At 45.7% G+C, this 27,848-nt stretch overlaps 1 protein-coding gene across 1 annotated transcript in view; it reads left to right on the top strand.

The window, feature by feature from the left end:
- IMPA2 (inositol monophosphatase 2) overlaps positions 1-27,848 on the top strand; it is a 45,727-nt gene that overhangs the window by 11,636 nt on the left and 6,243 nt on the right. The window contains exons 2-5 of the mRNA XM_004421054.3: positions 5,050-5,183; positions 14,116-14,220; positions 16,569-16,614; positions 18,678-18,786. Coding sequence (XP_004421111.1) covers positions 5,050-5,183; positions 14,116-14,220; positions 16,569-16,614; positions 18,678-18,786 — 394 coding nt within the window. The remainder of the gene's footprint in view (positions 1-5,049; positions 5,184-14,115; positions 14,221-16,568; positions 16,615-18,677; positions 18,787-27,848) is intronic.

Below are 27,848 nucleotides of genomic sequence, written 5' to 3'. Positions count from 1 at the left end.
GCCGAGTGGATGGTGACCCGGGGCCCGAAGGAGCAGCAGCAGGTGAGCGAGGGTGGGCAACAGCGCGCCACTGCAAGTTGCCGGAGAGCGCAGAGTGCGGCGTGGCCTGCCCTCCTGCTAAAGGACACAGGCCCATTCGTGCCCCATGGCTTTCCTGGTGACATGCCCACAGTGAAACAATCATAGCACAGCAATAATAAATATTAATAAAAACAGAAAATAAAAATTTCAAAAAAGAGCATGATACAACATCCTCCTTCCACATCCCTAAACCTCCCCCTCCTCTGTATAATTTGTAGCTGGGGGCCTGGTTCCTCCAGAAAGTGTGCCCAGATGACATCAGACATTCCCCAGACGGCCCACATGGGTGCCTGAGCGTGCATCTCCTTGACAGACTAGAGTTGTGTGTATTTTGGATCTGGAAGACCAAGACCAAGCATAAATACCGGTGAGGTTAGATATGGCTTCACAAGAGCACTTGTTTAAAAGTCTTCCAGATTTTAGTTATCTATGAGCTGTGTGTGGCAGCCAAGAAATCTTCATTCATTCATTCAGCAGATGTTCACTGAGACTCTACTGTGTGGCAGCCCCTGTACAGGCTGCAAAATCCACCTGTGGGATACACAAATAGGACAGACGAGGGTCCTTAATGAGGAGTGGACTGACGTGGAATCCCAAGGGGCCAGTTGTATGGTTTGCATAAGTGCCCTAGGAGTACACTTAAGGGGTGAATGCCCTGCTCTGCCCGAAGAAGTTGGAAACTTCTCACAGAGGAGGTGACATTTGAACTGAGTCACCAAGGAAGAGAACAAACGGGCCAGAGGAAGGCTGGCAGTTCTGTCGGAAGGAGACTCTAAGGCGAATGATTCCTTTTGGCTGGAGCATATCAGTCCTGGAGCGGGATGAGAAAGTAAGTTTAGGTTAGGCCTTTATTAGGTTGATGGGTTGGCTTCCTTCATAAAGACCAATGACAGAAGCAAGGTAGGTTTCTTTCTTTTTCACTTAGAAGTCCAGTTAGAGGTCTGGGGAGTAGGCTCTGCTTCCCAAAGTCACTCGGGCCCAGGTGCCTTCTTGCTTGTTCCTCTAAGGTGGTAGTCTCTTCCCACGTGACCAAAGCTGACCTCTCACCACCACAACCATGTCACAGCCGGTGGCAAAGGGGAAAACGACAAGAGGAAGTGGAGTGCAAACAGTGCACCTTTTAGGGATCTGACTCAGAAGTTGCATAAATCACTTCCATTTATATGCTTTTGGACAGAACTTGGTCACAAGGCCACACCTACCTGCACTAAAGGCGCAGGTGACTGCCGAGGTGGCTCTGCCTTGGTAGACTTGGGGCTTCTGTTTCTAAAAGGAAGAAGACGAGACTGGTGGTCAAATTATCTGGGCTACAACGTATGCCACCTTCACGGGTTTTGACTTTATCCTTGGAGTAATAGGGAGCCATGAATTGCTTTATGTTGGGGAGATGCATGATTAAGATCAGGGTTTTAGCAAGCTCATCTGGATGTGGTGTGGAGAATGGGTTTGTGTGCCATGAGGCGGATTCACGCTGGCTCCAGGAGGTAGGACTAGTGGATGGTGGCTAGAGGGTGACAGCCTTGAAGCACATCAGAACTTTTTTTTTTTTAATAATTTTATTTATTTATTTTTTCCCCCAAAGCCCCAGTAGATAGTTGTATGTCATAGCTGCACATCCTTCTAGTTGCTGTACGTGGGACGCGGCCTCAGCATGGCCGGAGAAGCGGCGCGTTGGTGCGCGCCCGGGATCCGAACCCGGGCCGCCAGCAGCGGAGCGCGCGCACCTAACCGCTAAGCCACGGGGCCGGCCCACATCAGAGCTTTTTAACAGGACAGAAAACAATGAAGCAAAACAAAAAGACCAAGGTGGTCAGTGAGCTGGTTGGAGAAAATGGCGCAGAATCTATTCAAACTGTCTGAAGTGTATTTGATTCATGATTCAAAGAATTTTGTGCACCTACTCTGTGCCACATGTAGAGTAGATGCTAGGAGAGTGGCAGGGAACAAAAGAGAGCGCACTCTGCTCTCCTGGAGCTCGTGTGCTGGTGGGGAGAGGCATACCATCAACAGCAAAACAAACAAGATGATTGCAGATGGTGAGAAGTTTCTAGACAGAAGGACCAGAAGCTATCAAGTCCCTGGGGCAGAAACAAATTTGGTTAGGATCAGCCAGAAAACCAGGGTGGTGGAAGGAGAGTGAGCGTGGGGGTGGCCTGTGGGAGGTGAGATTGGCGGCGGCGAGGGCCTGGTCATGTGGGATCTGGGGCTTTGTTCTAAGAGCAATGGGAAGCCATTGGGTAGTTCTAAGCGTTAAAGTGGTGCAAGCTGATCTATGTTTAAAAATCATCAATCGAGCTTCTGCACGCAGACTACAAGGTAGATGGTTGGAATCATGGCCTTTAATTGTGTGAATGCTTACCACACAGGTGAGAATAGGGGGAAGTGTAAAAGGAAGCCTGTGTCCTCTCAGGGAGGAGGCCCAGGACTCACGTGTGGTGCCCAGTCGGACCATCCCAGCCTCCTGAACACCCTTCCTTACTCTGGGGTTTGAGAACTTGCTCCAGCCCCTGCTGCCCTCAAATGTGGCCCCCAGCATTGGTGTCATGACAGAACTTGTCAAAAATATGCAAAGACCCCAAAACCCACAGCTCCTCAACCAGTCTTCACTTCGACAAGTCCCCAGGTCACTCACGTACATTAAAGTTTGAGAAGCTCTGGTGGCGTGCCCTCTGGTTAGGGTACCTTCCTCTCTCCTCCTCCCTAACTATATGCATACATACCCCACCCATACATGTAACCACAAACACATGTAAACCATACACACATACCACGCATACACACACACCATACCCCCACACGCACCACATAAACTGCACACACACTCTACCACACGTTACATACACATCACACATGCTACACACATATAAACCATATCTACATACCACATAGACTCCATCCACCCCCACACCCACACTGAATTGCCATGCAAGATACAAGCTCCCTGCCAAATGACCTGTGGACAGGAGGTCTGGACTAGCTCATAATTTAGAGATTCCTGGAGGACAGGGCAGGTGCTACATGAGCTAGATTTGAGGAGTTTGAAATTTATAAACGAGGAACCTGTGGAGGTTCATTTGGTGAAAGCTTGCTGTGTAAACTGGTGTTTGAAGATTAACCTGATAGTGGTGAGCAGGATGTTGCAAATAGAAGGGACAGGAAGGCCCCAGGTGGCTGCCCAGAAAGATGAATGAGACTGTCTTTAGTTAATGGATCATACATGACTGCTATGCCTTGTCTTTTATATTATTTACAAAATACATTATACTCCAAATTTTCTGTAATATGTATCTGTTATCTTTGCAACCAAGACGAAAAAAACAAACAAAACCTGTCTAGGCTCAGTATTATTTGGGCCAGCACTAGGATGGGGGACTATGTGAGAAACATAAGAAGGGGACCTGCTCCATGTCTAGGGGGTTCTCCTGCTTATTCTTTAAAAGTCCACGTGAGCATCTCCTCCTCTCTGCAGACTCCGGGTGAATCTCGTCTGCCCTCCTCCCCTTCAGCACTGTTAGTGCATAGCACAGGCTGGACAGGGAAGGGCACTCAGGAAACGCTTATCTAAGGTTGGAGAATAAGTATCACGATGGGGAAAGGATGTCAAGTCTGAGTAGCTGAGCGATTGATGGTGCTTTGGAAGGAAATGCAGGATCTTGCAGTGGTAGCCAGTTTTGGAGGAAAGGTCTGAAGTGGTTTTTAGGTGTCCTGAAATGTCACATGGTAAGGGAGACATCGAGTTGTTACAGTGGACAGAAATGAAGAAGAAAGGCCCACGCTGGGGTAGGGGTGCTTTTTATTTCACAAAATAGAACTGATCCTTCCCGAAGTGTCCTGTGACTGATTAACCACTCCACACGCCTTCCTGTTTGGGTCTCTCAGGGGTTCCTGGAGCTGGATTAGGCCTGGTGGGAGGTACTGGAGATCTGGTGCCCTCTGTTCCTCGCCCCTATATTTAGCCGCAGTGGGTTTAGACCGGATGTGCTGGCAGCTCACACACTGTGGAGCGCCTGAGAGCTCAGCCCTGTGGGCTCAGGGAGGATGCTTGGCACCAAAGCCAGTTCATGTGCATGTGCCCCCTGGACAGTCAGTGATGCCCTGACCCAGAGCAGCAAGGAGAGCCTGGCTTTGTGTCCTTGAAGTACATTTTAGCTTTCCCAGCTGTCTCAGTTTGAACATTTGTCATCTGGGTTCAAAGACATATTCCGTTTCATATGATTCGTAAAGTGAATTAGGGAGAAGTTTTTACACTGAAATCTCATAAATTCAAATTCATGGGACTCTGTGGGGGAAAGGTATGTTACCTCATTTTACATTGGATGAAGTTCTGTGCTCTTCAAGACCACTACGTGGGGGCCGGCCCCGTGGCTTAGCCATTAAGTGCGCGCACTCCGCAACTGGCGGCCCGGGTTCGGATCCCAGGCGTGCACCGACGCACCACTTCTCCGGCCATGCTGAGGCCGCGTCCCACATACAGCAACTAGAAGGATGTGCAGCTATGACATACAACTATCTACTGGGGCTTTGGGGAGAAAAAGGGAAAAAAAAGGAGGAGGATTGGCAATAGATGTTAGCTCAGGGCCGGTCTTCCTCAGCAAAAAGAGGAGGGTTGGCATGGATGTTGGCTCAGGGCTGATCTTCCTCACAAAAAAAAAAAAGACCACTATGTGTTTCTTTTCCCTCAAAGAAAAATTGTCCCACAGGTAGGACAAAGTAACTTCAACAAGTAAGTCTGTCTTGTAAAAAGAAGAGTAGAAGTTAAGGCTCACTAGAAACCCAAACAGAAAGGCTTGGGTGTAATATTTCCTGAAGGCCTGTCACGATGGAAGTCAGTGATCCACAGACCCATGCTCACTGCCCCTCCCCAACGCACGCCAAATTCAGAGTTGGCCCCACAGGAGGGGAGAGCTCATTTGTCTGGGGGAGGAGAATGCTTGTCAGCTTAACCGACCTCTCGTACTTTTATTTCAGATCATCAGAAAAGCCCTTTCTGAGGAAAAACATGTTTCAACAAAAACATCAGCTGCGGATCTTGTGACAGAAACGGATCACCTTGTGGAAGATTTAATTATTTCTGAGCTGCAGAAGAGGTTTCCTTCGCATAGGTAGGTGTATTTCTCAGGGAAAACATCCCAGTAACACATTGCCCTGTTCTTGAAGACGGCCAGGGTCCAACCCCGGAGGCTGCACCATTGGTCATGGGGGCAGACATAAAACAGGAAGCCTCATGGCCTGCCCCCTGATACTTCGACTGCATGGTAAACAAACAGGTCCTAGTTTTCATTCCTTTTACTATCATCTTGACAACCCTCATGTCAATATATTACATTATAGACAGTGAAAAGGCTCCACTTTCCACAACACATGCTCGGGGGGAGCGCCCTGCTTCCCTCTACTAAGCCACTTTGCGTATTTCTGGAAGAATTTGAAGCATTAGTGTCCCCTAGCAGCCTGTGTCTGCTTGGTGGCCCCACGCAGACTCTCCAAGAAGGATGTGACCCAGAATGGCGCCATCAGCTGCGTGGACCCAGGTCCACCGCCTGATGGTGTGCCCCTGCTGGTATTCAGTGACGCAGTCTCCCCTCGCCAGGCCAAAGCGTGCGACAGGGAAGGCCTTTATGAGGATCCCACCTTGCTCTTTTCTGGAGCAGAAGTTCTTAACCCTTTTGAGATCACTGTGTGGAGAAGCTGATGCAAGCTATTAATCTTTTCCTTGGAAAAGTTCAAATATTTACACAGCATTTTGCACCTAGTTCCAAGGGAGCCTTAGACTCTAGAGGAAGACTCTCCTTGAGCTCTGGGGGCTCCTCAGGCCCCTCCCTCACCCCCAGAGTTCTGCAAAACAGAGTTTGAAAACCACTGCCTTGGATGCAAGGGATCTCTTTCTTTCCTTATGGAGAATTGCTAAAGCTGGAATACCAGTTGTTGGATTTCTGGGTATAGATCATTGTAAAGGTCAGATTCCATGTTTGTACTTATGCGGCAGAAACACATAGGCAGTCTCCCTCAGCATCCATCTAGCACAGGGTAGGCACCATAGCTTTTTTTCGCTGTGAATAATTAAGCGAAGGAAAGGACAAACCAGTGTTCAAATTTACCCCCCTTTTTCCCCTGTTGTTTCCTTCTAACTGGTTAGGTTATCTCAAGGTCACCAACTCTCCCTTAGAAATTCTCTCTGCCAATATGTTGTGTTTGTTTTGTTGACAACCTTTGTGTTTGAGCATCTATTATTTCCTATTTCCTTATTCAGTGAAGTCGGGATCCTTGACATCTGTTACATTTATAAGCTCTAAAATGCTTATGATTATTTAACTTTTAAAATCGTTTAAATCTAAATTAAATGGCAATGTCAAAAGGACTATATAGATTGCTTTTAGTCTTTGAGAGGAAAAAGGCTACAGTAACCAACCAGCTGTTTCTGATTGAGGAACTATTTTGGTACCCAAGGTTTTGGTGAGATCGGTCCAGGTGGCTATGACAGAAGTGAGGGCTGGACCAGCCGAGTAGGGTCCTGGTAAAGACCTTGAGGGCACTGCAAGACTAGGCATAATGGCATTATCAGGGCTTCTGGCGTTTTTCAGTCAGATTACTCTGACAAACCAAATTCTCAAATCGCCCGCCCTCTTGTATGTGTGGACAGCAGTTGCTCCTGGTTTGGATCCACTATGATATCAGTATGGTGGGTTCCTTTTGTATGAGGTAAATTTAAATATTCATTGCTGTAATCCCTACCAAAGTTCCAAAGACATTTTTTCACAGAAATAGAACAAAGAATCCTAAAATTTATGTGGAACAACAAAAGACACAGAATAGCCAAAGGAATCCTGAGAATAAAAGAACAAAGCTGGAGGTATCACATTCCCTGATTTCAAAATATACTGCAAAGCTATAGTAATCAAAACAGCATGGTACTGGCACAAAAACAGACACAGATCAATGGGATAGAATTGAGAGCCCAGAAATAAACCCACACATCTATGGACAGCTACTTTTCGACAAGGGAGCCAAGAACATACAATGGAGAAAGGAAAGTCTCTTCAATAAATGATGTTGGGAAAACTGGACAGCCACATGCAAAAGAATGAAAGTAAACCATTATGTTATACCATACACAAAAATTAACTCAAAATGGATTAAAGACTTGAATGTGTATGGTGATGGATGGTAATTAGTCTTTGGGTGGTGAACATGATGTAGTCTACACAGAAATCAAAGTATAATGATGTACACCTGAAATTTATATAATGTTATAAACCAGTGCTACCTCAATAAAAAAAAAAAAATTAAGAGGCTGGCCTGCTGGCATAGTGGTTAATTTCGTGCGCTCTGCTTTGGTGGCCCAGGGTTTGCGGGTTCAGATCCTGGATGTGGACCTACACACCGCTCATCATGTCATGATGTGGCGGCGTCCCATATACAAAATAGAGGACGATTGGCGCACGTGTTAACTCAGGGCCAGTCTTTCTCTCACACACACCCGTGCGCGCGCGCACACACACACACACACACACAAATAATAATAATAATAAATAAATATTCATTGCTGTATATCACAAGATAAATGTCAATGTGTCGGCCCAGAGCAGTGGACCCTACCTAGGATGTACATCAGGCCCACCTGGGAACTTGTCCAACCCACTAATATCAGGCCTCCATCTCTGAAAAAGCCCTGGGAGATGCAGATGCCACATCTGACCAGGAATCGGTGATTTAGAGCAGTGGTTCCCAAACTGCAGTCCAGAAGCTAGCGCCAGCCACGCTGTGAGGCTCAAGACTTGGTTGCCCTGTGGTCAGCCCCCAGCCCTTTGCCACCACTTCCTTCGTGGCCCTGAACACAGTGTCGGGATGAGGCCAAAGGCTGGATGTCACTGCTCCTACTCTCTGCTCAGTTTGCCTAGAAAATTCAAAAAGATGAAATCATTTTTCAACAAATATATGTCAAGTTTGTTTTTTTGCCAATGACTAAGATTTAAAAGAAAGCACCAGAATTTGGGGGCATTTAATTGTATTTTATTTTATTTTATTTTTTGTGAGGAAGATCAGCTCTGAGCTAACATCCGTGCTAATCCTCCTCTTTTTGCTGAGGAAAACTGGCTCTGAGCTAACATCTATTGCCAATCCTGCTCCTTTTTTTTCCCCAAAGCCCCAGTAGATAGTTGTATGTCACAGTTGCACATCCTTCTGGTTGCTGTATGTGGGACGCGGCCTCAGCATAGCCGGAGAAGCGGTGCGTCGGTGCGCACCCAGGATCCAAACCTGGGCTGCCAGTAGCAGAGCACGCGCACTTAGCCGCTAAGCCACGGGGCCAGCCCTAATTGTATTTTAGATCATAGACAAATTGATAAATTTGTGATGAGAAAAATTGCATACATGTTGTAAAATAAAATAGTATGTTGTAATTTTTCTGCTTTCAGAGTATTTAAGTATCTCCCTTAAACAATAAGTTAGCATAAGGTTGCCTATCATCCTTTTTAGGAGCAACTTTCATTTCGAACTTATGCTCTTCCTCATTTTTAGACTTTCACGAAACAATATTAAAAGATAGAGTGCAACTATTTTATTTTACTTATTTTATTTTTTTTTTTTGGTTTTTGGTTTTTGGATCTTCCTCCTTTTTTGAGGAAGATCGGCCCTGAGCTAATGTCCATTGCCTGTCTTCCTCTTTTTGCTGAGGAGTATTAGCCCTGAGCTAACATCTGTACCCATCTTCCTCTATTTTGTGTATGGGATGCCACCACAGCATGGCTTGATAGTGGTACATAGGTCCACTCCTGGGATCCAAACCTGCTAACCCCGGGCCACCGAAGCAGAGTGGGCGAACTTAACCACTACGCCACCGGGTCGGCCCTGCAACTATTTTATTTTTAATAAAATAAGAAACAAGCTGATGTAGGCTCCCTGGTTTTAGTATTTTATTTTACTCACTTGTGAAACCCGAAGTTTGGATTCCTGATCTGGAAGACAGGCGTAGACTGAATCAAAGAATAGTAAGGTTTAGACTTGCTTCTGCCCTCAGCTGCGGCAAATCCCTCCACTTCTCAGGGTCTCAGTCTCCTCACCTGGGAATGCGGGGCCCTACCAGGGCCATCCCTGCGGCTCCAACACTAGTGCTGACCTACAGTGATAACGACAGAAAGCAGACCAGCAGGTCAAGGTGAGCGTGTCACAGGTCAGGTCTTTGAAGACAGTGTGGGCATTGACCACATTAGCTCAGTCTCCAGCCAGGCCTGCCTTTGTTGGTGCCTAAACCTGTTTTCAGTGATGATTTTGAGTGAGATCCAGGTTTAGCGACTGAAGGTATTCGGTAGCCTCACTGAACCGTGTTCATACACAGCCCGTCCTTGTCCCTTTTGTCTGGGTGGCACAGGCAGAGGCAGGAGGACAGCCGCTTGAGCTGCTCCGTATACACAGCTGCCTCCTCTGCCCGGGTCTGGGTCCCCCTTGTAGGGACATGGCCTCGTCCATCAGGGTGACCCCTGTGCCCTGCAGTGTGTCTAGTGTGCCCTGGACTTGGAAAAAATGTGTTCCTGGCCACCGCCAGCTGGACGCTTGCTTTCGGTTGTTTTCCCACTGTGTTTTGTTCTGGGCGCTATGTCTGCTGTGATGCTGGCAGGGGTCGGGCTGTGGCTTGAGAAGGTGAGGCCTAGGAACGTCACCTGGCTCCTTGGTGGACTGAAAGGTGACCCTGACCTTATCACAGGATAAACACACTAATCAGGAAAAAAAGGCCTAGATGCACTTGGCCATCAAAATTATAAGGAGATTTTGTTACAACTATTAGGAAAAAAAGGGAAGTAGTTAAATTATGCAGCAGAATGTATCGTTCTAATTTGTTACCATGCTTTTAACCTTACCACCAGCTGCTCTTTTCCTCCTGTACATTAGACAGGCTTATGAAATGTCCCTTGAGCTCCATAAATTTAGTCACGTGCATTGTTTTTTTTCTATTGGTGTTATGGATTTTATTTTATTTTATTTTATTTTTTTTGTGAGGAAGATCAGCCCTGAGCTAATATCCATGCTAATCCTCCTCTTTTTGCTGAGGAAGACCAGCTCTGAGCTAACATCTATTGCCAATCCTCCTCCTTCCCCACCCCCCAAAGCCCCAATAGATAGTTGTATGTCACAGTTGCACATCCTTCTAGTTGCTGTATGTGGGACGCCGCCTCAGCATGGCCGGAGAAGCAGTGCGTTGGTGCGCGCCCAGGATCCGAACGCCGGGCCACCAGTAGCAGAGTGTGCGCACTTAACCGCTAAGCCACAGGGCCGGCCCAGTGTTATGGATTTTATATAGATGTTCCAATGCTTTTATTAAGGTCTTTATTATTTCATACTTCCGTTTGTCCAAGTTGATGTCCCCACTCCATCTGCAGAGAGCTGAAGAATGTTCTCTCCCATTCTGTAGGTATTAGCTTCCCATACAAGGAAAATCAGGTTTAAGTGACTAAAAACTCTACATCCCTCCCCACATACCAGGGAGGTGTATTTGGTGCCTGAAGAGTAGACGTGGTCCCACGAGGTCCCATGGACCCCTTCCTCAGAGTGCCGCCCACAGGCAGGCAGTGAGTGGGGAGGTGATGGATCTTCTTCATCTCCTTTGACTCAGGCAGCTGGGTAAAGAGGAGGAGAACTCTCGGGCGTGAACAGTCAACTGCTAAGCAAGTCCAGGGCTCCATGTGGGCGCTTTGAGTTATTCCCCTGAGAAACACTGTGCAGAACAAAAGCTGTGTCAAGGGAAGCATGATTGGGGCAGCCGCAGAGCAAGCTGCTTGGTGAAGCCCATAGACTCTCCCCCACATCGGCTGATGTGGCCCTGCGTGTCCTGAGAGCACCCCCAGAGGGCCGAGTGCAGACCTTTGTGCTGTGGGCTGTGCTCTCTGGCACGCGTGTTAGAAGTCAGTCCTGTGAGAGGCTCTTCCTCTTCCTTCCAGGAGACCCCAGCAACTTCCCCTCCAACTCGAGTACGTACCAGCTTCCCACTTAAAATCAGGTTTAAAAAGGAAAAAAACTCCACATTCCTCCTCAGTTTCGTGGGAACTGATCTTTGTAGGTGAGTCATTTCCATTCCTTTCTTGACCTTAGTAATGTCCTCTCACTGCTTTATCGACCTTGTGCCCAGTTGAAGCTTTGGCACTTGGTCCTTGTATGTGTGTGTTTTTAGGGTGTGGACACTTTTCTTTAAAAACATAATCGCAAGCCATTTCAGCGGAGGAAAATCATGTAGCTACAGAAGAAGCCGTTGAAAACAGATTTAATTCTTTGAGTCTTTGGCTAAGAAAACTGGCAGAGTTAATGCCATGTACCATCATCAGCGAGTGGAGAAATTCTTTATGCACATCACCTGCATTTCTGCTGTAGTCAGGAGTTCGGGCCTCACCGCCTGGCCGCACCCTGCCCGGCCTGGCTGCCCTGATTTCGTGTCTTTCACCGCACTGTTTGTTCCCTCTAGACTCGCCTGCCTGGATCCCGTGACCCAAATGATCCAAAAGCCCGTGGAGGGGAATGATGGTAGGGAGGCATTTCCCGCAGGAGGAGGGGATGCAGAGCAGACAGATGCAAGGAACCAGCGTCCACTGCATCTGGTCTGCCCAGTAGATTGTAAGCTTCTGGGGGCAGGTTGTGTTTACCCAGGCTTTCTCTGCACGGCTGCGATTTTTTAGGGTGTGGGTTTCTCAGGTGTCTCACACAGTGCTTTCCAACGCCAGTGCTTTGCCTGCTTCTGCATCGGTGTCTCCAGGGGACCACGGTGGGTGGGGAGGAGGGGGTGGAAACACCAACCTGAAAATGATATATGTGCACTCATCATATACACTGATGTATTTCAGGTAATTTATAATGACTGTGTGTGCCTGTTGAGCATGAATTTCATAGTCTGTGAAATGGAAATGATGGGCCCAGAGTTGTTGGGGGACCAGATGAATTACAGTGTATATGACAGCACTGTATCGACTGAAAAGTGACATCAGAATGCAAGGCACTTGTTATTTCACAGTGTTACAGACGAGGACAGCACTGGCCCACAGAACCTCCTGCAGTGACAGAAACATTCTGTCTGCACTGTCCACTGTGCTAGCCTCTAGCCCATGTGACTAGTGAGCACTTGAAATGTGGCTAGTGAGACTAAGAAACTGACTTTTTAATTTTTTAAAATTTTATTTAGTTTAAATTATTTAAACTTAAACAGCCACATGTGGCTAGTGGCTCCTTTATTGCAGAGCAGTTACAGAGGTTTCCATTTTCAATCTTTTCATTTATACTGTGATGTCAGTCTTATCTGCAGTTCGTTGATGCCATATCTTAGGACATGTGGTTCCTCTGGGGAAAGTGGTTTCCAGGGGTGCCTTGAGGCTGAGGGGGAGCAACCTGCCCCACGCTCTGACCTCTTCACGGGCTAAACAGCTGCCTGATGACCATGATTGACAACACACCAAATGCCATCAGTAGGACATGAAGCATTTCTTGTTTTTCACTCATTCTTCCTTCTTGGTAAAAATGTATTATCTTCTTGTCTCCATTTTCCTCTAGTACAGATGTGGACATGCATGAGAACCTAATAGAAAACCCCTCTGTAAGGCCTTGTAGTCACGCATAAAACAGATGTTTGCTCGGTGCCTGTCATAGACAGGTCCTGGTGACAAGGCAGTGCACAGGGCAGAGGCCCTACCCTTGGTGACCCTGAGTGTGTTCCAAGACAATAAAGAGCAGGTACCGAGCATTCTGTGTGCCAAGCCCCATCCTGTCTGCTTTAGGTGGAATATGTTCTTCACTCCTGAGATCACCTCCAGGAGGTGTAGGCAGAGGCCCGCTCTGCAGGGACCCCAGCTTGTAGGCGGTGGCTGTGATGCACAAACCACTGCCCAATGATCCTCACTGAGCTGTGCTGAGCCTGTGTGGCTGGTTATGGGAGGGAGGAGGACAAGAGAGAATAATTAAGGATGCTTCCCTAGTTTTCGGTCTGAGCAGCTGGGTACCTGGCAGTGCCCTTTGCTGAGATAGACGTGAATGGAGACACCCGGGAGCTCCCTTTTGCGCAGGTTAATTTTGAGATGTTGGTTGTCTTGTTCAGATTCCTAACAGGAAAGAGATGGCCCACTCAAGCGAGGGTAGTTCCAGGAGGGCTTGTCTACGGAGAACTCATTACAAAGGAGGGGCCAGGAATGAGGCCCAGTACTGTGGTGCACGCCTGGGGCTGGGAGCAGGCTGATGGGGGGTATCAGAGCCTGGAGGAGAAGGGAGGAGTGGAGGCTTTTCCTGGTGAGTGGGGGGCACTCGAAGAGAGGGAGCGGGCGAGTATCCTACCTTCACTCTCCTCGTGCTTTCTCCTTTCTCTTGGGTTCTCAGGGGGCAGGAGTGCCCCATAGGTGTGGCCTGCCCGGGGCTCCTAGGCCAGAGACCCGGGTAGAGAGGGCCTCTGTGGAGACCTGTCAGCTCCCATGGAGCCCGAATGGTGGGGGTGGGTACACATGGATGCAGTTGTCACCTTGTCTGCAGTTCAGGGGGAGGCCAGCTGGGTGCAGACCTGGGAGGTGTCAGCTGTGGGTCACTTTTAACGCCTTCCCTCAGGTGCAGTGAAGCAGTCTGCCTCAGGGTCCAGTGAAACAGTCTGCCTCAGGCCACAGCCCTGCTAGTGGAGAGCTGAACCCAAGTCCTGGGCCTTGCGCCCTGGCCAGTGTCCTCGTGCTCTTCTCTCGTCTGTGCTCGGCCTTCTCTCCTCCAGACTCAGGTTAAAGCAGAACGTAGCTTTGCTTTGTCAGATGTGTCCCCAGTGTTCTTCATTCTTGTGTTTCTCCCTGCTGCTTTTCCACAACTCCTGAATCGAGATGTCACTTTGCGTTTTCTGAATCCTGCTGCGTGAGTAGACTAGCAGACAGATGGAAAAGCAGAAGGTCTTACAGACTCTGCGTCGTTTTGACCCGAGAAGCCATAATGAAATCTCTTCACTGTGTCTGCTTTGTCTGTGACGGGACCGAGCAGTTTGAAGCGCTTTGTCTTGAGTTCTTGGTGCGTTTTCTCAGGCTGAGCTCCTGCCCACCACAGGTTCATTGCAGAAGAGGCTGCGGCCGCCGGGGCCAAGTGCGTGCTCACCCCCAGCCCCACCTGGATCGTCGACCCCATTGACGGCACCTGCAACTTTGTGCACAGGTGAGCATGTGAGGGCCACCCTCATTCTAGAGCCTAAACTGTTCTCTTCTCCAAGACTGGGTCTTTTCCAAAGCAGTGTTTTTTGAGACAGAAGTATATAAGCAAACCTCTAGTAGGTTTATAGTCTCATCAAAAAGGTGATCAAGTCTTGATATTTTTAAAATAAGATTTTTCCATTTGTGAGATACTCTCAGAACATGTAGGAAATCTGCACTTGTGTAAAAACCGTTGTGTTTGTTATCTTTAAAATGTTTGGTTGAATTAAGAAAGACCCCTTGAGGAGGCCCCCTGGAGAAACAAGTGGGGTTAAAACAAGCGTGTGTGGCTCAGCAGCTGCAGGAACACGAGGTGTAGACAGTGGCACGTGAGGGGTGACGTTCCAGAGCTGTCTTCAGAGACGGGAGCAAACCTCATGTCGCCATGAGACGGGATGAGGAACCCACTGGCAGCTGGCTGGGCCTTATCTGACTGGGCAAACGGCAGCCAAAAAGCAGTAGGTTTTAAGGTCATAGGGGCTCTCGGGGGAGGGGAAGTGAGCAGAAGAGCTCAGGGAGGTGGCAGGGACGTGGCCCTGGCCCCAGAAGCTCTGACTAGTGGGGTGGGTGTCAGAGCTGTACCGGCTAGTCTGGGGACCCAAGGGCACAGAAAGTGATGTGATTTCCACAGAGGGTGGTTCTCTGACTTCAACCCATGTAGAGCCCCCGGAAAGCTGGTTCACACAGGTTCCTGGCCCAGCCCCAGGCTCCCATTCAGTCGGTTGGGGTGGCCGGTGGATCTGCATTCCCCACAAGCTCGAAGGCCATGCCAGCACAGCTGGACCCCTACCGTAGATGACTAGGAAACAGTCCGGTTCCTTACTTCAAGTGAGAAAGTGTGAGCAGAGCCAGGTTACGGGGTTCGCTCTTCGTGCTGTCCTCTATGTTTTGCCTCAAGTGGTAGGTTTGTTTGTAAGTATGTAAAGTAATTCCAATGTATCATGTTAATCATCACCCTTTTCTTAAAGTGGGTTGTCTTGGGAATTCAGTCAGTCATGCCCACACAGGTGGCCCTTTTGAGGCAATGGAATAGTGCCATCTGGTGATAGCAACAGGGTCACCAGACGACAGTTTTACCTCAAGTGTGACGCTCCCCTGGGGAGTTCACATGGAATCACAGGTCTCCCTCTCAGGTGTGCTTTGCTCAATGGAGCGCCTGTTACTCTGTCTTGCTCGTCATTCCAGTGTGCTTGTGGGGGCAGGGTGGCTGAGCCTCGTTGTATGGTGAAGGCCACACGTCCACCTGAGTGTCTTTCGTGGCTTTGGTGGCCCCAGGGCCGAGGGGAATGTGGGTCCAGAGACACAACTTGCAGAAGGGCATTATTTGGAAAAGAAGCTGTGGTACTGACCCTTACAGTTCTAGAACACCACTGAGGGCCACAGCTGTAGCAATCCTCGTGGCCTAAAGACATCTGGAAGCCTTTGGCCACTGCAGTTCAGGTATGGCCTGTTCATTCTGTGTCCAGCAGAGTCGGGACTAAAGCAAGTGGAAGAGAGCGCTTCTGAGAGTTGGAACTAAAGCCGAGCCTGGCGCATGGTGTACTTACTCGTAAGCCAGCCACTGGTGATGGCAGTGCACGTGGCTGCCACCTCGCTCAGGGTTCAGGTCCGTGTATGACTGGTTTCATAGTTTTCCTGTAAGTTAGCTGTACCCAGGCTTCCCTTGTTCCTACTTGTTGTTAAGCTCTGATGATCTTCACATAAAAGAGAGTTTATTTTGAAGATGAGGAGCAGCAACAACAAAATCACAAAATCAAACCCCAAGCAAACTGCGACATCACAACTGGCCTTCCACTGCCATGGCCCGTGCCTGCTCTTGGCTGCTTGGGAGCTCACGCAGGAGACGGGACGAGGAGGGGTGTCGTTGTCACCCAGACCTGGCCTCTAGGTGGAGGCTGTGGCCTGGGGCCTGCAATGGTACCTCCTGGGGGCCCTCTCACCCCGCCTGGGACATAGGTCTGCCCTTTTTGGCCGTCTCTCAGAACCAGAAAGCTGATTATTAAAATCTCTCTCAATTGGGTACTGGATGGTCATTGTTGAATTACATCAATCTTACGTGATTTTCAGAATACTGCTTTCTTTCTGGGTCGACTATCTTACAACATGGTCAGCTAAACCTGTTTGTCTTTGAAAGCAGTTAGTGAAATTGTGGGAAGTAGTTTTTTAAAAAAGCAAACACACTCACACTGTAGAAAGGTCCTTCTTTGCCTTGAGTGACGATGCTACACAGCCACACAGAGACTCCTAAGAGTTTCCATGTTGGTAAAGACCAGTTATGTTTTAGAGTGGAAACCATTCTGTTTTCTTTTGCAGATTTCCAACTGTGGCAGTAAGCATTGGATTTGCTGTGAACCAAGAGGTGCGTGGTGGGTGGGGCCCCAGGGCCGGCGGCCCCCAAACCCCTTGGGGTCCCCAGGGCTCCAGGCTTCCTTTAGTCATCTTCCTGTTTGGTTTCAACCTCTACATTCCTGTTTTTCTCTTTGTCATGTGCCTTAATCATGACTAGTAAATCCAAGTATGTGTTTTTCAAATCTGAGGAAGTAAACAAATGCAAACCTGTTTGGGGGTGTGTAGGTTTGGGGCTCCATGGCCGGCCCTCACCCCACCATGGCTGGCCCTTGTTTCCACTGTGGTCTTTTTGTGACGCTGCTGTGGAGGGGGAAGTTCTGAGCAAATGGTCCGAGTTAGTCTCCATCTGACCCCTGGGGCGTGTGATCTAGTCACACTCAAAAGGAACTCCTATTTTTGGAGGACATTTTTAATCCTAATATTCTATTAATTCTTCTTTATCTCCTCTAGCTGTTAGGATGAGAACGTGGCTGTTTCAGGATTCCCATAGATCCTCGGAACTAAGCAATATTATAGGACCTGCATAAAAGGCAGTAACACTTAGGAAAAGCCTTAATTTCTTTGTAATTACTACAGTTTTATTTACATAGGACTGGGGCTCGGTGTTTTTCAAAGACAATCTTCCTTTAGAACACTGTTGTCTCATCTTAATCCTCAATGTTAGCAGACTCCCTAGTATGGAAACTGAGAAGTTTATACCTGTGTAAAAGTACTTACGTTGAAGATAAGTGAGAACTTTAATATTGAAATTTGGTTAAGGAGTTAGTTAATTGCTCACTTGTTTCTCTGTTAAAGGTTGTCATAGAGACGGAGTGGGAGGTTGAGCCGTAAGCTCAGTGGGTGATGCTCATGACCTCATGTGGGTGGGGTGGGGGTGGGGGACAAAAATGCTGCAGCCGGCAAGGTCTCAATGGCAAAGTCACGATGGCGAGGCCGGCCGCCTGTGCTGGGTCTGGTGTGTGTGACTGCACACAGGGGGTCCCGGCTTGTAATGGAGGGCCCCTCGTCAAGGGGAGCGTCCCACCGTTCCTCACCCTTCCTTCCTGCCAGCAGAGGCCTCCCGGCCGCCTGCCTGCCCCAGGGCTGCAAGGCCCGCACCACAGGGTCTCAGAGGCCAGCGGGGTTCTAGGACTGACCCGGATTTGGGAACCCTGTGAAAGCCAGGGCAGTGGAAAGGGAGGAGGAAGGACAGATAAGTATTGCTGGAAAGTGTAGGCTCTCTGTAAGTGCTGACCGAGCGATCCTCCCCAGAAATAAACCCCATTCCTGCAGGTCAGGGAGTCCATTCCACTGTGGTTGTGCTCACCCCGGGCTGGCCGAGACGTTCCTAAGGCATTTGGCCTGGGTCTGTCTTCATTTTCCAGAGAGACGGACGCTTGGCTAAGCCCCCAACCAAGCACACTAGCCATTATTAACCCTGAATGAGCAGCCGGTAGAGGAAAGGCAACAGAAACGTGTGGGGAGTAAGGCAGCATTGTTTCCATGCGCGCCTCTTCTTTCTACCGTGCCTTCCCGTGCCTTCCTGGGAGACTGTCGTCCAGGGCCTTTGTCACCTGCTGTGTGCTGTCTGCCTGCTGTTGAGGGAGCCGCCGGCTCAGGGATGAGCCCCTCTTTGGTGACCACCTCTCTCTTCCTGGGGCTGTCCTTGGGTTCTGTGATTCTGTTGGCTTTAAAGATGCATTCTTAATTCTTCACACATCAGCAGTTTTGAGGGTTTTTTGTGGGGTTGGATTAGAGTCACCCCAGAAAAAGAGAAAAAAGAGGGCTATGTAAAGAATTAAGCATTTTCAATAACTTTTACTTATTAATGCTTGATTATGATGTTAATTTTTAATATAGTTTTAATATAGTTTTAAATATAGTTATTTAAAAAGAGAAAGTTAGCTTTATGTCCAGACCTAGTTTTGAATCTAGATGCTGATTTTTCAATTCCCTTTTGAAAGGCCATTTGTATCACGTTGTGCTTGCAGCAGCTGTAACATCTGGAGCACCTTCCCCTTTGAATTGTGTGTTACTTTCTGTGTCAAGTGAGTGAACCGAGTTTGTTTTCTGTCCTGCCCCTGTGTCCCACAGCTCGAATTTGGAGTGATTTACCACTGCACAGAGGAGCGGCTGTACACGGGCCGGAGGGGCCAGGGGGCCTTCTGCAATGGCCAGCAACTCCGGGTCTCCAGGGAGACAGGTGGGCTTCACGTGGCTTGTCTCAGTTCATTTCACATTGAAAAATGTGTATGGAAAATGCCAAAAGTCATCATTCTATGAGACGGTGGTGGAAATCTCCTGCTGAGGGTTCAATCTCTTTAGGGACATCATGTCCCTGATGAACTGGAAGTCGAGCCAGTTCTGTATCTTAATGTTTTTGTAAATGTGGCCAGGAGCTTTAAATAGTCTCATTCTGTTTTGCACTCACATCTTTCATCTTTAATGCTAAACGAAATCCAGTCACCAGTTAGGATTTGGTCTCTAGCAGAACTGAGTTCAAGGCCAAGGGCAGAGTCATGGCTCTTCTGTGGCCCTCAGAGCATCTGGGTTAAGGTCAATCTCCAGGTGCAGACTCTGGCTCCTGGATGTGGACGAACTGCAGTTGGCTTCAGCTTCTGTGAGAAGACAGATGGCTGCGGGAAAGAGGCGTGTAAATAGGCGATGTTTTCACGCACCACAGATGTTCCACTGTCGTTATTGCTAAAGCAGAACCTCGAGGACATCCAGTAGCTTTTATAAAGGAGCTACTGTTAGACTTAAACTGCATGTAACTATATATTGCTAATAATATGCAGTTCAGGTTTTTCACTCTTTTTGGCATCTCACGCTGATTAGTGATATTTTATCGCCTTGTGGGACAGGTACTGTAGGGGACAGAAAAACGTAAGCCAGAAATAAAAGAGCCCCAGACAAGAAGCACTGGATTAGGAGGAAACTTGAAAAGCTCCCTAATGTCCATATTTGAGTCTGAAAAGGTTAGAAAGCACAGTTCCTGCTAATTGCTAACCCCGTGAAGTGGGACGTTACGAGGTATCTGCCCCCATCACGGCTTCAATCTGTGGGTGTCAACACTTGCCCCTCTGAGCTTCCTCTGCCTTCCTTACTGCCTCCCCTCTGTACCCATTTCCAGGCTCTCTGTTTAAAATTCGTTTCCTAGCACCCTTTATTCACTGTCTCTACTCTGCCTTTTCTTCTTCCCTGGGTGACACATTTGTGCCTAGATGGCCTCAGAGGCAATGAGAGGAGTAAGGTGAGTCCCTGCCCCCCAGCTGCTCCTCCAGCTGTGATCTGGTCCCAGTGTGAGCAGTGCCGTGCAGGAGCCTGGGGCTGGAGGGAGGGGAGAGTGCGCAGCAGGAGCCCTGTGGGGCAGCACCATGACCCAGTGATCAGCTGGGCTGCTAGGGAGATGACTTACCACCAGGTGAAGGATGGATGGGGCAGGACCATGGGGAGACTGAGGAGGCTCCCTGGAGGCCCAGGAGAGTCGTGAGCATGCCCGGGTAAGGGGAGAAGGTCACAGGAGGCTTCAGAGGTGGGACCAGCAGGACGCAGTGAGCAGTTACTGCTTCTGAATCACAGAGAGCTTCCAGAACAGCTTCCAGCCCTGCCCCCGTTTCTCCCTCTCCCAGAAATGTTTTGTTTGGCTATGTAAAAAGTAGCATTAATTACAGCTACACATGCCAAGAGGTAACCGCTCAAGCTGAATTGTGTAACTCAGTAGTGAGGAAGCATGTTATTAAACACGTTTAGGTGAACTTTGCTCTATATTCCATTTGATTATAACACTCAGCTCTATTCATACGTACTTGGCTTCCTGGTCGGCTGCCTGCGTGGCTTAGTCATGCATGGCAGCTTCACGTCCTTAGTGGGGCTCTCAGACCACCCGCCCAGCCCCGCTTGTCTCACCCACGTGGGCAGGGACTCTGGGTCACCACTGTGTCTGGCCTGTTGTAGGCCCTCCCGTCCCCCAAGCATTCATTGCTCACATGTCATAACCCCTCCCTACAACGAGGCTGTGGTTCACATTTCTCTCAGAATTGCTCATGTTCCAAAGCTCACTGGTGATTTTTAAAAAAATCTAACTCACAAAGTCCAGTGTGTTTTCAGCCTGGCTGTTGTCTATTTGGTGGGTGACTAGGTTTCTGCGGGGGGTGGTGGAGCACACTCTTCAGCAGCACAGTCGTCAGGTGTTGTACAGACCTGGTTTCAAATCCTGATTCTGCCACCTTTTGATGCTGTGACTGGTCATTTAGCCTCTCCGAACCTCAGTCCTCATCTATAAAGTGGGATGTGGTAGCTGTGAGGATTAAATAAAATTGTGTAGAGAAAGCACTCAGGAAAGTCCCTATTACGTAGTACCCAAAAATGAGAGTCGTTATCAAAGAAGAAACTTGAGTCTTCCACAGGCTCAATCAGTTATAACCCGTTGTTAAAATCAGGATGCATTTCTGGAGGAAACCGTCATTGAAACAACCACCACTAATTTTTCTCTCCTTGCTTTCTTTGCTTTCTCTTTTCCTGTTCCTATTACACCTTTCTGAAATGTCTTCAACTCACAAATTAACGAATAAAACAAAACTACACTGGTTAGGGGTAAAGGATTAGATGGAGGCCAGAATTTCAAGGTAGCTTTTTCTGCAAATTCCACCATGCAAACTTAAAACGTGTACCGAGTAGATACAAAAAGTACAGTGAACCCGTGTGACCCATCATGTGTCCAATATTGTCAACTCATGGCCAGTCCTGCTTCATCCATACCCCACCCGACTCCCACCGCCCCAAACAACTCCCCAGTACAAATCCCAGATATAATATCCCTTTCTAGTCAGTATTTCAGTATGTATCTAAAAAATGTACAAACGATTCTTTGGAAAACAATCACAATACCGATATCATAGTCCTCCAAAAATTAGCAATCATTCCTGAAATCACAGTCAGTGTTCAGATTCCTACTTGTCTCATCTTATGGAAAACGGCCTTTCCAGGCCACACTCTGGGGTCCAGGGGTCCGTGTGGCTCCTGGCTCAGGCTTTGTTGCTAGGCTTTTTCAGTGGACAGAGCTAGGAAATAAATTGTCTTTAAATATAAAATTCATCATGAGTTTATACTGGTGTTCCTGATTCACATGTATGACTACGAGGTTCTCTACTTAACTCTTCCATCTCTGTCTCCTCTGCCCCCTAGTGCACGTGACACCAGGAATGATAAATGTAATAATGTCACAGTCACTTGTTCGCTTTATCCCACAACCCACACACATCAGTTTCAGAATAAACACACTAACCCTACTTTCGACAAATAATTACCAAATGTAGCTTGAAGGAGTTTTTTGCATTGCTATGTCTTTTTGGAGTTCTTTTCGTCCTTAGCAAACATCCCGCTGGGATCTGGAGTCAGGCGGCTGTGAGCCTCTGAAGTGGTTCTTGGTTCCCTTTGTTACGCCACCAACTGAGGATAATCACTTAGATTCATTTGTTTCACTTTATTTTTAATTTAGAAGGATTACTTTTTTAAAAATTGGTTTTATTTTGTAATTATGTAAAAAAAAAAGTACTTTGTTCCAAAGTCAAATCTGTAAAACGAAGTAGATTCACAGAGGCTCGGCTTCCATCCTGCCTTTTACCCCATTCTCTCCCACCCCCTGGAGAGAACCGTTTAAAAAAGGCTCTCATTCCATTGTTTATCTTAGGTGTGTTTTTTTAAATAAGCAGCTGTTTTGTTTGCTACTATTCTTCATTTTGGTATTTAGAAAGGTTTATATTTTTATTCTAATAATTTCCTTTATATTAAAAATTTTATATAATATCCCTAGTCCTCTCTTTTTTGGGTTATTGTCTGTTGGTTCTATGTTATCAGTAATACTAAACTTAGCTTGTAACCTCTTCTTCCCCTCTCAGATGCTCTAGTACATGATTAAAAAATGATACCCTTTGACTCTTAGTAACTACAACACAGTTGGCAAGCTTATTCTCCTTGTCACGTCCTCTCCTCGGTATCTTTCCAATTTTGGATGGTTGCGTGGTATGTGCATTGGCAGAGCAGCCAGCCATTGTGTGCCATGCTCTCACCCTAAAACTATCATTTAGTATTTCGTCTTGGTTCCAAGGTAAATGTAAATTTAATACCCACCACCAGTCCTTTACGTTGCTGTTTCTCCATTCGTTTTGGTTGTGGGAGCTCATTCACTGGTATGGCATTTCTCAATTTTGATCTTAGGACCAATTTATACTCTTGAAAAAATTATTGAAGCCCCCAAAGAGCTTTTGTTTAAGTTGTATCTATTGATATTTTTGTATTAGAAATTTAAACACATTGTAAAAATACTTATTAATTTATTTTTAAAATAAAAAAAGCTCATTGTGTTAACATGAATAATATATTTCTGTGGGAAACAACCATATTTTCCAAAACAAAACAATTTTTCGTGAGAAGAGTGGCATTGTTTTACATTTTTTCCAAACTTCCTTAATGTCTGTTGTAATAGAAGACAACTAGATTCTCATATCTGCTTCTGTATTCAATCTGTTGTAATATATTATCTTGATGTGTGAAGAAAATCTGGCCTTACACAGATAAGTGGTTGGAAAATGGAGGAATGAGGAATATTTTAATAGACTTTTCAGATAATTGAGGATATTCTTCTTTGATGCCACACCAAAACTCAAGAAGTGGTGGTTTCTTAAAGGTTAGGTGCAGTGGGTTGTCTAATGACATATCAATAAGTTTTTTTCTACTCAGTTACATTGAAATCCATTAGGCTGTCTCCTATTTGAATGGATCTTTTGCTCACGGATGATTTTGTAACATCATGCATCAGTCATTTGGAAAATATGGGATCAGTGAGATTATCAAGCTCTTTCAAATGTTGACATCGTTCATCTTAAAATACTTTAAAAAGTCATATTAATTAATATCACCACTCTTTTTATAAGAAATCTTTAAGTGTTGGGAAGGTGTCAAGCTTTCAGTGATAGATACAAGTCTTCCCAAATTCTAATTTCCGCTTGAAACCTTGAATTTTATCATTGACAACCTTGGCAATTGAAGTGATGGGCTCACTTCTTTCATTTTCAAGAAAATGCCTTCAAATACCCAACTCTGAATAACTGTAGTTTATCTAAGTTTTCTGTGTGCACTTCCCATCTCATCACACAGAATATTCAGAAGACATGTACTTAGGGTTCAAGATTTAATACAATGAGTAATTTTTATAGCTTCATCATTCTTAAGTAAAACTGACTTCTTATGTGAGTGTCACAGAGAAGTTTGCAGTGACTACTAGAAGGGGCATTGCTCTGCCTTGCTTTGTCCACTCATTGTGCAAATGTTAACACAGTGCAAAGAGCAAATAATGTCTTAGTATTATTATGAAAATTGTTTTAACTGCACAGATTCCTGAAAGAGGTTCAGGGACCACATTTTGAGAACTTCCCCGTTTGATTTCTTAGGAAGGGCTCACAGGAACAGTATTTCCTGAGTTCTTATACGTTCGTTAAAGTTTATCAGTGGCCTTTATACTCTAAAGACAATTAGATTCTCTTTCCCTTATGTGGGACTTTGGTTTTTTGCCTGAATGCTGAAAGGATTTTTTTCTTTTTCTGTAGAGTACAGTAATTTTCATAAAATATTGTTTCTTCTGAGTCAGTTTTCCTAGGTACATGGTGTGCCCTTTCAATAGTAATTTCAAGTCCTTTTTTTTTTTTTATTTCTGAAGAGTTTTCTTGAATTATAGTTTTTAGTATTTGTTCATTTCCAAATTCTATTGCTTAGTTTTTTGTGTTCTGGGTCTCCTATTATATGCATGTTGGGTCTTCTCTGCTTACCTTGTTTATATGTCACTTTCTCTTGAATTCTTTTTACCTTTTCCACCAATTTTTTTATTTTTAAAAATTTGCTCCTTCATCCTCTGTTTCTTGTAAAGTACAGTCTATTGGGTTTATTCATTCTGTGTTCCTTTAGTTTAATCTGCTTGTTTTGTTTTTGTTTGTTAAACATCTTGAAATGTTTTCTTTTCTAATTCTTAAGTTCTGTCACCTTTACTTTGAGTTACACTGTTCTTTCATATATTCCTCATTTCTTTTTTTAATTGAGGTATACTTTACATGTAACATCATATTATTTCAGGTGTACAACATAATGATTTGATATTTGTATATTTTGTGAAATGATCACCACAGTAAGTCTAGTTGACATCCATCACCACACATAGTTACAAAATTTTTTTCTTGTGATGAGGACTTTTAAGATCTCTCTTAGCAGCTTTCAAATATGCGGTATGGTATTATTATTCACTGTGGTCACCATGCTGTACATTATATCGCCAGGACTGACTTATTTTATAACTGGAGGTCTGTACCTTTTGACCCCCTTCACTTGTTCGCCCATCTCCCAACCCTCCCCTGCCCCGACCCCGGCAACCAGCAATCTCTTCTCTGTATCTATGAGCTTGGCTTTTGTTGTTGTTTGTTTTAGATTCCACATATAAGTGAAATCATACAGTATTTGTCTTTCTCTGTCTTGACTTATTTCACTTAGCATAATGCCCATCCATGTTGTTGCAATTAGTAAGATTTCATTCCATATACTCTATTTCTTTTACATAAAGCTACTTCAGTTTTGTGGACAAATCTTTCTGGCATTTGATCGACTGCAGAGATGTTACTCTGCTCCTGAGTCTCTTTTTTCTTATGATAATGGTGTGTGGATTTCAACCATGATTCTTTTTAATTACTTATTTGTACTAGAAATCTGCTCTGAACTTTGGAGGCATGGAGGGTAAGGAACAAGTTCTGGACATTTTTTGTAGTTTCATGGCTCTAGAGCTCCCTCTTCTGTTGTTTATGTGAAGTGTTCAAAAATTGGCCTTGACATTAGATTTTTTTGTCTGTGTTCCCCCTCCTTCACTGTTATCTGGATCTTCTCTTTACCCCTATTATTCCTATCTAGTGAATTTGGAATTCACTCCCATAAGTTTCTGCACAGTGCTGGGTCCTGCCCTAAGAGGTCCTGCTCATTTGGCTATGACAGGTCATGGGGCTGGTCAGCTTCCTCCCTTCAGACCTTACCCCGCACCCCATAGCAGGGATCCCGGAACCGATGTGTACACGGCCCCTCTCAGTCTGTGCTCCTCTCACACTGGCCTGAGCTGGTTTCCGGTGGGTGTCTGTGGGTGATTTTGAGGTTCTCCTGTTCTTAGGTCCAACAGTTGCTTGATGCTTCTCTCTTCCTCCTGATGCCATGTGGTTTTGTAGCTTTTGGAGGTTTGCCCCACCCACTTGTGTCCTGGGGGTTGGATATACTTTGTGGATGTAGTTTTTTTTGTAGCTGATGTGTATAGTTTCGTCTTTTGCTCTCTATTTCTGTCTGTTTTCATCAGAGAGGATTTGGAGAGGTTAAAAACTATGTGGCTGTTACATAGGTTTCCAATTCTGTCTTTCCCACGATTCTAAACAGTACGTTTTTTCCCCCTAAATTACTTGTTTGTTTTTTAAAATAATATATTGAAGTGAAAGTCAAATAACATAAAGTTACCCATTTTAAAGTAAAAATTAAGCACCAGTCAGTTCATCCCCAATGCTGCCCTTCGCATCGCTCCGAGGTAAAACCCGTCCCTGGTAAGCGCTCGCCCCCCACCCCCTCTCCCCAGCCCTCCAGCAACCACCAACCTTTGTTCTGTCCAGTACCTATATTTTTAGGTTAAATAAAGTTAAATTTTATTTTCATACGAATAGCTCTTAACGGTCTGTAAGAAGTCTGAAAGAATTAGGACATATGTATAAAAATACCTGCTGGTATAAATGTTGTCACGAGGGTTCTGCATTCCGCAAAACCAGCCTGTGTTCATAGCGGGTATTTTCCAGACTGTAAAGCAGAGTCACCTCTTTCTCCATGAGCACATATTTCAGTGGATACAAATGACTTGCTTCTCTTACCTTTAAGTTGTAAAATTTCTCTTAAGACAACACGACTCTGATACTCTGAGTGTTTAACTTTGCTCAACCACAAAGAGGGTTTTCAAACTGTTGGAAGTCTATTAGCAGACTATTGTTTTTTTCACCCCAAAATCTGTTTATTGAAAGAGTATACAGAGATGCCCTACTTTAAAATCCATTAGGGTTTTTTTTATTGTTGTAAAATATATATAACATAAAACTTGCCATTTTAACTATTTTTAAGTGTACAATTCAGTGACATTAATGACATTCACAATGTTGTGCAACCATTACTACTATTTCCAAAATTATCACTCCAAATAGAAACTCTGTACCCATTAGGCAATAATTCACCATTCCCCCACACACACCCATGAATCACAGAATATTTTAAATTAAATATATTAGTGTTTCATTAAGAGCTAAAATATTATAATAAATATCGGATAAAGAATAATAAAATGCAAAAGTCATAGTAATTCTGGATAACTAGTCGGAAATAATAAGACGATATTAAGTAGAGGGGATTGTAATTTTTATCTTTTTTTCCTTATCTGGGGCAAAATAAAACAGTAGAAAGCATTTGCCTGTAGGTGGCAGCACTCAGACTTCCTTTTTACTCTATTCTTGATTTCATTTGCAAAAAAAATAGATTAGCAAGGGTGAGAAAGAATGGATATGGTGCAGCTAGAAGAAGAAGGTATTGGATACAGAGGTATCTTTTCACAAACTTAAAAGCTATGGGAAGATTGGGGCTGGCCCTGTGGTGTAGTGGTTAAGTTCACGTGCTCTGCTTTGGCGGCCCAGGTTTTGCGGGTTTAGATCCTGGGCAAGGATCTATACACCGGTCATCAAGCCATGCTGTTGCAGCGTCCCACATACAAAATAGAGGAAGATTGGCACAGATCTTAGCTCAGGGACAATGTTTCTCAAGCAAAAAGAGGAAGATTGGCAACAGATGTTAGCTCAGGGCCAAATTCCTCACCAAAAAAAAAAAAAAAAAAAAGCCATGGGAAGAAACCCTTTCTTTCACATAATCACCAGACAAGCTTGAGTTTAAGTCTGGGCCTCTCTGCTTAAAAGCTGTACAACCTCATACAGATCACTTCTCTAGGTTTGGTTTCCCCATCTGTGAAACAAGGGCAGTGAGAGAGTGAATGTAATAGAGGAATGGAATCATACATGGATCATAAATGTGGTAGAGGAATAGAACCATAAATGGATCATAAATGTAATAGAGGAATGGAATCATAAATGGAAAGTGCTTAGCACAGGCCTATCTGGAGAGAGTAAGGCTTGGTAAATGTGAGCAATTGCTGTTTCCACACTT

This window comes from Ceratotherium simum, chromosome 14, assembly GCF_057802395.1.
Source record: "Ceratotherium simum simum isolate JZ-2026a chromosome 14, ASM5780239v1, whole genome shotgun sequence".
Taxonomy (NCBI): Eukaryota; Metazoa; Chordata; class Mammalia; order Perissodactyla; family Rhinocerotidae; genus Ceratotherium; species Ceratotherium simum.
Note: the sequence above shows the minus strand (reverse complement) of the source record. Positions and strands in the feature narration are given on the sequence as shown.